At 36.5% G+C, this 10,673-nt stretch overlaps 1 protein-coding gene across 12 annotated transcripts in view; it reads right to left on the minus strand.

Moving 5' to 3' along the window:
* Positions 1-10,351, minus strand: part of RBFOX1 (RNA binding protein, fox-1 homolog 1) — a 372,798-nt gene extending 362,447 nt beyond the window's left edge. For 11 of the 12 annotated variants that reach the window (XM_021411693.1, XM_021411692.1, XM_021411696.1 and 8 more), the window contains exons 1-2: positions 10,260-10,351; positions 9,885-9,926 (exon numbers count right to left, since the gene is read on the minus strand). Coding sequence is in view for 1 of the 12 variants with exons in the window: in XM_021411702.1 (XP_021267377.1) it covers positions 9,885-9,911 (27 nt within the window). In the remaining 11 variants the exon portion in view is untranslated. Of the gene's footprint in view, positions 1-9,884; positions 9,927-10,259 lie in introns of those variants that run through there. The other variant, XM_021411702.1, reaches the window with a different exon arrangement.

Here is a 10,673-nt window from a genome sequence, read left to right on the forward strand (position 1 = left end):
TCCACATTAGCTCAGTGTTTGGAATTTAGGTCTTCCATGATTATGGAAGCTGCAAATTAAAACATACAATTCAGAGACCACGAATCCCTAACCAAGCATAAGCTAAAGTTTTCTTGGCCTCAGTTACCTCTCTTAAGCCTTTTTCTGTGGTACAGATTCCAATTCTTTTGTCCTTATTCCCAAAATGGACAGAAGGAAGCACCTGGCAAGGGAACCGATGTGCACTTGCTGCAGCTTCAGCACTAAGCCGTGCAGGAGGAAGGCTGGCTGTGCAGCTGAGAGCCCCAGAATGCATCGGTATCATGCTTTAGTTTCAGCAAGAGAACAAATAGAACAAAAAGAACAATAAAGAGTGTTTGGGTAGAATTTACAAACAGAGAATCGGAGAACTGTAGAATGCTTTGGGTTGGAGGCGACCTTTAAAGCCCATCTAGCTCCAGCAGACACCTGCCACTCGCTCAGGTTGCTCAAATGGAATAAGTAATTACAGAAGTGTTAATAAGACAGTTTCTAGAAACATTTTTCCTTCTACAACTTCATCCCTTTGAATGTTTTATTAATGGTGGGTTACCGAGGTTTTGCTGGAAAAGGACTAAAGCCAATTCTTTTGACTGATTCTATCACAGGCCTTCAGGTACGGTGAAGGAGCTCCTTATCAAAGCAGTTTTCTCATTCCTCAAAATTACTCCTGATGGAGGTGGTGGAAAGAAACTTATTTTCACTTCACACTCCTCCCTAACATTTCCACGTCATTCCATTATTCCCTTCCCACTCCTTCAAGTGCGGAACTGCTGGAGGAGATTGTTCAGCTCCTTCAGGAACACAAAGCAGTAGCAGGGAAGAAGGGGAGGATCTAACTAATGCAATGAGGAATTTCTTACTGGAGCATTTTAGTAGAATTTATTTATAATGATTTTTATCAGATGTTGGAACTGACGGCTGTTCACTGATTCATGAACACTATGGACCTTTCATGTCACCTCTGGTTTCATCTACATAAATCATTTCTGGTCTGCAGAGTAATTTTCCAGTATTAAAAAAGAACTATATGAAACTACTGCGAATACAAAGAAAATGTTTTTCGTATCTTTATATAATTGGTATCATGTAAGTCAGAGACGCCTCTAAAAATAGTAAAATTATTTCTGATTATAGAATGTGATCTTAATACTGTCTTGTATTAATTAGGATAAGTCTATGATATCTTTTCAAAACAAGCAATCAGTGAAAAACCATTTTTGGATATTTCAGGTCAGTCAGAGGAATCAATGTTAATGAACTGAATAAGCTATGGAAACTACATATATATACATGCAGCCATTAAATCTGAAAATTGTACAGTAGGCATCACTCACTATTTTCAAAATAGAAAGAATTATCTTTTAAAAGGCATCATGACAGAATGTGCTGCCAGGATTTTACTGCAGCACTGTGACAATAGCACATGAAAAGTCTGGAGAGTTTTCATTAAAAAGAATGGAAAAAAACAGTTATGGTATCAAGAAAAAAAAAAAAGGTGGAAGAAGGGGAAAGAGAGAAAGAGAGCTAAATGGTCTCAAACTCAGATGTTTTCCAGCATGTGCAGCTTTTAGATGCAAATGTATATGCCCAAAAATCCATGCCTGGAATTATTAGTAAGCAGAGGTAAGTGTTTGCAGAGCCTCCATGTTATGTAGCAAACAAACGATCACTTAAACAACCAAATACAGTTATGACTGCATCATGAATAATTGCGGGAATAAAATTCAATATTAAGTAGTCTACCTTAAAATTGCCATGTTGCTGCAAGAACGTACACCAGAAATCAAGGATGCATCTGGACCTTGAATTGTTTGGGGCAAAGCCCTTATCTTACCCCATACATGTAAAGTGTCTTTAATTTATGGTGCTATATAAATGGTTCTTAAACATGAAAATGGTTGTAGAAAGCAGCAGTTTGAGTGGGGGAAGGAAAGGAGAAATAACGCATGCTGTAAGGTATAGTATGTAGGGACAACCAACCAGAGGGAAGGACTAAATCAAGCTAATAAAACTATTAATTATGTGCTCTTTGGAGGGAAGCTGCTATCAAGTAAGAAAGTGACCTTGATATGAAAGCCTTTTTTTTTTTTTTTTTTTTTTTTTAATTTCAGTACTGCACTGAAAGAGATCTTAGGAATCCAGAGGAGCAGCTAACTACTGCATGAAAAAGAAATGCTGCAAGCTGCCCCACTAAAGCTATGAGCACAGAGAAGCTCTGTTTTTGTCCATTACCTATGGATAACAGTCCACTTGGCATTTGGTTTCATATTTATAATACATCCTCAGTTATCTCTTTACATAAGGACCTAAATTACCAGCATTAGTGGAACCTGAGAGATGCACTTGGATTTCATATGTCCCTCCCCACTGCCGAAGCCACACTCTCTTTAAAGGTAACACAGGTGAGCAATGCTTCAAAAGAACACAACAGCAAACAATGCGGGGGAAAAACATTCCAAAGTCAAGGACAGCTTCTCCCAGGGGTGGGAAAGAACAAAGAACGTTACAAATCAGCAAAGCAGTTTTACTTTTCTCAGCTTCCTAGTTTATAAAATGGATCCTCTAGATCAGGCTACATGCTTTAAAATACCCACATTCACTATTTCTTCCATCTGGAGCAAAAAGAAGAAACCAAAAAGGGCTCTACTATGGCCATGCGTGGATGATGTAACCCTTACCAGCAATCCTGATCTTCTATCCCGTTCATTCTTTTTCATTCTGTTATTCTCAGTACAATCGAAAACACATTTTACAGAATCTGTACTGATTTCTTTTTAAAAAGTACTGCAAATAACTCACTGAGGCAATCAGACCAATTCTGCTTTCTTTTTTTTTTTTTCTGCTTTTCATAATTTCTCTGCTTGGGAAGAATAAAATGATTTCCTTCATCTATTTTGCTTACGAGGTATTTAGATCAGTCTCGATATTGAAGGTAGTATTACAAGATTTGACCCCAATTCCATACCTCAGATAAGATGATATTTTTCAGAAAACAAATTCCGCATAAATTTACCCTCTACTATCAGAGCAGGAAGTGAACACAGTTTCAAATTTCTGTGGGGAAAAAATAAAGAAATTGCATGGTAAAATTTTCCATGCAATTATAAATCTGTAAAAGCCTTAGGAATGTGCTCAGGAAATTAACCCACAATCTTCTGCAGAGTTTGTTGTGAAGAAAAGTCTTTATTTTTCTGACTTCAGCAACTGGTGTCCTATTGCTGGGCTAGTAGTCTTCATTGTTCAGACTGGTTATTTAAAAAAAAAAAAAAAAATCCATCTGCTCTGTGTTTTGGGGGAGATCGTTAAGTCTTTATAAACCAGCAGTAGGAGAGGCATTTTTCTCCCCAAATACAATTCTGACATACTTTCTGTATTTTCATTCACATTTGCTTTAGAAAATTAGGTTTTTTTGTCAATTTTATTTAAATGTTGAAAAATATTTTACAAACGTAAACTAACAACTCAGTAATATTTTTTCAACACGTATATGCCTATTTGCTTTCAAGAGAAGTTTTATTTTAATCCCATTTAAATGAAAAGGACAAATAAAGGGGAAAGAATATCCCACATGTGAATAACAACAACAGATTATTGCCTTTAAAAAAACAAAACAAAACAACAACCAAGCTTTTCTAAAGCCACGAAGAGGTAGGACTCTGCAATTCGCATGTCTATTCTTGACAGAGCAACAGATTGTAGGAGTTTATCTAAGTTTAAAACACAGAAGATGCAAGAAGAAGACTGCAAGACTGCAAATACAGTGAAACGTGCAAAATTCTTGCCTCATATAACTTTGTTCAAAGTTTTGCTGGGACTTCGTTAAAAAGAGAAAAAATAATTATCCCCATTTCTGTAGGATATGTTCATGCTTCAAGTAAATTTGAAATAAACCTATTTTGGAAATTCTTTACTTGCATTTGTCTTCTAAAAAGAGTAATAGTGCTCTCCTTGAGTCATGACGACTCAGGTTGGTAAAACAATTGATTTTTTGCTTGTTTGGCTCTTTCTTCTGGAGTAGGTTATTTTTATTTCTCTATCCTGCTTCCTGGAGATTATGTAATGTTGCTTGGGATTCAGTTCTAAGAAAATCATTTCTGTTGAACACACAGAAAGAATTGGCTTTCAGTGCAACTTGGGATTTTGCTGCAGAACAGAACAACAGAATACAATTACTGTCCAGGTTTTCAAACCTCAAAATAAATTTCACGGAGCTAAGAAGTATACAGTTCTTTGAAAATGCTAGCAGTTGAGAATTCACCCTTTGTACAGGCAGTGTGGGATATGTACTCTGTCACAAGTCTGTATGATTGGATTCCTAAGCTATATATCATATATAATATAGATATTTGCATCTATAGGTATATGCATACTTTCTAATTTTGTATGCATGGTATGCATGTCCATTTTTTTCTGTAGGATTAAGTTAATCTTGTGGTTTTCCTGTTTTGTAAGAATTTGGCAAATGCTTAAAAAAGCATAATTAGTTTAGTAGGGAAGTAAATGTGACTAGTTTAAGCAGGTAAGATGTAAAAAGACTTCAAAGAACATAAAAAGAATATTACTATCAATACTAGAACATGATAGCCATATTACAATCAATATTCTTTCATTCTCTCTTCCTTAAACAATATTGGTTCAAGAAGTCAATATAGCCCAATGAATATATGTCTTCATGACACTACATCATTTGGATTGTTGATGTAAATTATTCTTTTCTCATTTAATATAGTATTTTCAATGCTTGTCTTGTTCCCTTGACAATCTAGTCACTCAGCTATTCAATATATGAGTAAACAAGAATGGAAATCCACCAGGTAGTATAACGAAAGAGCATATAAAAATCCAACCCTCTCCTACCAATGACTGAAACGCTTTTTGACCTTTTTTTTCAGTTGGGCCTACTGAAAAAATAAACAGTATGAACCCTTCCTGCACATCAAAATACAAAGAACCCCCTGCCCAAGCCAGAAAGACCTTACTGAAATACCATGGAAAAATAAAACAAACAACAAAACAGCAAATACCAGCAGCAAGAGTGGATTCCAGAAATAAGGCTCTCCTCTTTAGCGCACCACACGCTCCAGAAAAAGCACTATTTGTCTGAGGACAAACAAGATGCCACCTCCACTCAGTCTTCCTGAATTCTGTGATATCATGGATTCTAAAGCCACTTTCCATCTTGCCCATAACGATAATTAAAAATAGACGGCAAAAAATAAGAACATATTTTTAAGACTAATTCTCAGAATGAAAGAAGCAGAAAAAAAATCAAATATGAACCCTAATACTAATGTCATTATAATATAAATATACATCAAGAAAAGTGAAATAAAATTGTGCAGCACTCACCAAAACTGGTGCAGATCTTGTGTTTTCCCCTAGGATGACCTTCTAAATTCTTATGGCATTTATATGGGACTTATGTGTGTTGAACAGGAGCTTAATTCAGCTCATTACAGCATGCATTAATTTCAAGTTCAGCGAAAATTTATATGAAAACTGTTCTCCAGAATCAACTCCCTTCCCCAAAAATTAGAGGACAATTTACAAACCTTTTATTCTTCTTTAGATCTTTTTTTTTTTTTTTTTTGTCCCTTGGATATGCCATGAATTACTCTTCATGGAACCACTGGGAATGCAGGTTATGAGATGGTGAGGAAGATTACCCAAACTTAATTCCATATCAATGTGTAACACAGACCAGGAATGAAAAAAAACAAGGAGATTAATCTCACCTACCTGTATCTTCACCATACACCTACATGATGACACATATTGCTTACTGCAAGGAAATCTACAGACATTAAAGAAGGATCATTTTAAGCCACTTGCCTAGCACTTCTGATGCGTGTGAATTCCTAACAGAAGGATGAATAGTTAACACACATCAGATTAAGCCAACTCTAACAGTACTCTTTTCTTTTTCTCCTTTTATCCCTTCTCCCTTTGAGAGACGAATGTATAAGATTAGGTAGCCCCAGATTACTCTTGCAGGTAAAACGTACACACATTGTTTGCAAATGCATATCAAGAGGAAAAGTAAAACAGTGAAAGTGTTAGTAATGGCCAGAGCTAGTTGCTCAGTTTGACTGCATTACTTCCTGATAGCAAGACAGCACTGACTTATGGATCAGGATTATACAACTTCTTTTTTTTTCCCCATGATTCAGAGTGGGAAGAGGTAGAGATAGAAAACACAGGTTCTTTGGCTAACCACCACATCAGTTTTTGCTTTGTTCTCACCATAGTAAATAATTTCAACAAATGCTCAAAAATAACACCTACTTCACAGGCCACTCCCAACCTGATTCTCTTCTCCAGTTGTTCTTCGCTCAGCTAAGACTCATTGAAAAAACGAACATCTGTCAGCTGGCTCACAGCTTACTTCCAAAGTGCAACAAAGGAATATCACACAACAAATCATCAGAGAATACTAATACTACAATGATGAGCTTTAAAAAGTTTCTCTACAAAGTTTCTGTCAAAAAAATCTACACATCTAGGCTCCTTACAGCAACATAAAGATGGCCTGACAAATTAATATACCGAACAAAGACAAGAAGAAAGCTAAGTACTGAAGGATTGTCGCTGCTTAAAAATGATGCTGGACATAAGTGGATTTGCTTTTGTTTTCTCTCTACCTAGCAAAACTTTAATACAGTTTTGGTTTCAGAGCTTATTGTACGTATGGCATAAAAGACATGGCAAAAAGAACAATACTGAATGCAGAAATTCTGTTTATATCCTTGAAAATTTGAGTACTAGTTCAAATATAAGCTAATATTAAATATGAGATGACAGCGGGATCCTGTGCTTCACATACCCCAGACCAGAGAAGGAACTTTGACAGCATGTAATACATCTATTTGTGAAAGAAGCTGTTAATTAGAGCAACAACTGAGTCATTTAAAATTTCAGATCATGGGAGTTAATCACACCATTTACCATCAGACTGTATTGATATTCGCAGGAACATTAAAAAACCTTCTAATATTAGAGACTAAAATTGTTCTATGCCCATCTTAAGAGCGTGCATCAAATATTGCTGCTTAAGGACCAAATGCATTCATTTATGGAAAAAAAATCATGCATGCAAACACGGATACAGTTCAATTTAAACAATTATATTGAGTTGATAATGCAAAATAATGAATGTTGAAAGGAAGGCTGGGTAAACCTCAGCAAAGTTTAAGCTACTCTACAAGTTTAAATAATGCCCTTTTGTTATGATAAAAAACAATCATCTGAAGTGAAAACAATAAGTAAGGTTCAGTAAAAGCAGATTTCTGGGGCTATCACTATGTTTTTTTTATACCATTGTGAACTACAGCTTACTTCCACCTAAGACTGGCACCCTAGTTTTCCTCACAGACTTGAATAAGCCTCTAAGACTGTCTTGTTCATGTTTTAAAGTGTGTTTTTAGCCCCAATTATGAGAGTAGAAGTATTTTAAAAGTATTTTGAGCACACTGCGAGGTCTGGGCTTATAGAGGTCATTTACAATGCTTCAGAATGACAATTACATTAAGCTCCACACAGCAACTCATGAAACAATAAGTAGGAAAGAGTCAGAAAGGAGGACAGGGTATAAATGTATAGGAAGGGATTTACAACCAGGATCAGAGAACAGAAAACAGAACCAGGGGGACTACACAGTATCATTACTTTCTTTAAAGAAAATACGAAGAGCAGCATGTGGATGGAGCTGGAGAGAGTGATACTGATGGGTCAATTTCCCTTTAAGGACACATTTATTTGTTTTCAGTACAACTCAATTTAAATGAAGCCAGAATAGAAGGCAAAAAGAAAATAAATTATGGTTAAAAAAAACCCAAAACATTAATGGTATTGCATGGTAAATCCAATAATTTCCAAGGGAACAAAAAAAGGCAGAAATGCCTTCCAAAATTTTGTTTCAAGTCAGATGGAAAAATACTAAAGTCATCACGTGTACACAAACAAGAACAGCAACCAAACAAAAAAACAGCTGTTGTACAGATACAATTCCCACAGCTTTCCACTGCAGCCTGTGTCCAGGTTAGATGAGTACTCACTGAAAAAGTTCAAGTATAAAGCATAAAACCTAGCTTCAAAGCTTGAGCCGAACAGGGTTAAAGTATACATACTTTATAATCAGAATCGCCATTCATCGTTAATATCTAATGGCTAGAGGCTCTAATATGAATAACATTTTCATTACAGTAAATGCTTTCTTCCAGGAGAGTGGCTGCAGGCTCTGACACCGCAGGGCGGGGAGCAGCTCGCACTGCTCCCAGCCTCGGGAAGAGCTGCATCTAATTGCTGCCTGCCGAGTAATAGGGACATCCAGCAGCAGTGGGGGAGAGGTACCTGATCTTATGGGAAAACAAATCAAAACAAAACACGTCTCTAACCTACTAAGTTCCCCACGTGTCATGAAGAGGCACATCTTCATGCGACAGAAAGGCATCACAAGCCCCGAGCTGACTGCTAGTAGATACAATGGTTAACAGTGGAACAGAAAGACACAAATTTACTTCTCAAAGCAGCACATCTCATTCAAAGTACAAAATTACACATATTAATTTGAAAAAACAGTTGGATGCTTTCTCCCCTTATATTTCAAAGTGTTTTTTTCTTCTTCGTTTAAAGAAGAAAACACAGTAAAAACAAATGAAAACATGCTTTGTTCTCTTGGCACCACCGCCTCTTGAAGAGTGCCCTTCCAGCACTACAGCAATGTTTTAACTTTGACAGCAGCTCTATTGAGACATTACTGCTGATAAAACCAAGCTTCTTCACTCCACCTTCAGTACAATAGCACTGCAGTCACAGAGCAGCAAGAAAAGAGCCAAGAACAAGATTGTGATGCATCATTCTTGCATAACGTGTTTATCAGAAATCGTACTGTAAATATGGGGAAGATCAGTTCAAGCATTTAGGTGTGTTGATGAATGTAGTGAACAGATAAATGTTTAAAAACACTGTACAACTTACTATAAAACTAGAGTACACTACTTATGCTGGGAGATCATGCAGGCGCTGCCAATGCATAGTAAATTACAAACAAGAAATGTTACTTTTTCTATTTCCAAAACTACTTTTTCAACTATAAGAAAACTGAGAGCATGCTTCCTTCAGGCCTGCCACTTCTTCTCATCTTGAACACGGGATTACAAAATGCCCATCAAGTGGTATCAGTAAACGTAGCTCCACTAAGCAACGCTTTAGATGACCCAAAAGCTTCCCTCTCCCCACCCTTCGTCAAAAAAAAAGCTCTTGTACCTTTCCAAACAAACATAATTATTGCATAAGTAAATACATGTGCTGAAAAAACATCTGCAGAGATACGTAGCATTTGTAGAATGGGAACAAGGCTTGTTGAAAACAGCACTTTTATATTGGAAAAGGGGAAAAGAAAATAAAGATTCACAACCTGGGTTCCGGAAATGTACCCTGTTTACACAACCAATACATGCACAAAATGCTTGAACCTCTTTTGCCAGTTCCCACATAATCTTAGCATTAATCTCTATCTGAAAGCACCCATACCATAAACAACCCAATGGACAGTGCTTGCTTGTTTGAAACAGTCTGAGCAATGTGGTGACCTTTATTACTACTATATCTTCATGCTGAGCGTGAAGCAAGTTCCCATCAAGAGGTATTTACCACCAGCTCTAAGTTATGGAAATAACCCTGTGTCTACTGTAGCTGTTTAATATTGAGACATTTACATTTACCAACAAGCAAGAAATAAACGGAGCTAGATACGTTCCACTCTTAAATTATAATAATAAAAAAGCAGTTCATCTCTCTGTTAATAGTAGAAACTAGATTCTGCTTACTGTTTTAAAGAACATTTTGCATGTTTGTGCACTTACCCTTAGTTGTTCTCTTTCACAACTCATCTGTTGATTTGAACTCTGCAAGAGGAAAGAAGAAAAAAGCTTTGAAAGCATAGTATTCTTGCAGCAACAAAGCTGCTAGGTCTGCACAGAATCATTACTGCAGAAAAAGCATTTTTTTCATTTATTATTTTATTTTACAAAGGTCAAACTAAATAACACCATAGTCCACCACAAGTCTGAAGTACAAATGTGTTTTTGAGACTTAAATATATTAGTACTCTTGAAACATCTCATTGAAAGTCCAGTTTGAAGAAAAGCTTTCCTTTTTTTTTTTTTTTTTTTTATGAGCTCTTTATCATATTTTGGAGCATCTCACTACTAAGATACCATGACACATTCACAACATACTTAAAGCTATAAAGATGTAACAACTTGAAGAACAAATGAAATGAACTGACGATTTCCTGCTCTGATTTGGTACAAGAATAACGTTAAAGAAGACTGGATTCCAATGCATTTTTACCTCCACAGGGCTGTCTTTTAGGTACCGCTATGTTTACAAGAAACACCTGAGTGTGTGATTTGGTTGCTCAACAACCACTAATTAACAATTAACTACCTCGCTGCCAATTACCATCAGGTAGTAGTCATAAGTCAGCAGCAGCACAATCTGTGATGTGATTACCCTTCCAAAAGGAAAGAGGCAACTCCTCTAGAAAAGAGCTCAAAGAAACTGAGGAGTAGCACTGAAGTATTCCGTTCCAGCTTTTTTTCTAGCTCCTCAACTTCTCAAGCCATCCTGCTGTGGGCAGCTCTCGAGCC

The sequence above is a fragment of the Numida meleagris genome, chromosome 13, assembly GCF_002078875.1.
Source record: "Numida meleagris isolate 19003 breed g44 Domestic line chromosome 13, NumMel1.0, whole genome shotgun sequence".
Classification (NCBI taxonomy): Eukaryota; Metazoa; Chordata; class Aves; order Galliformes; family Numididae; genus Numida; species Numida meleagris.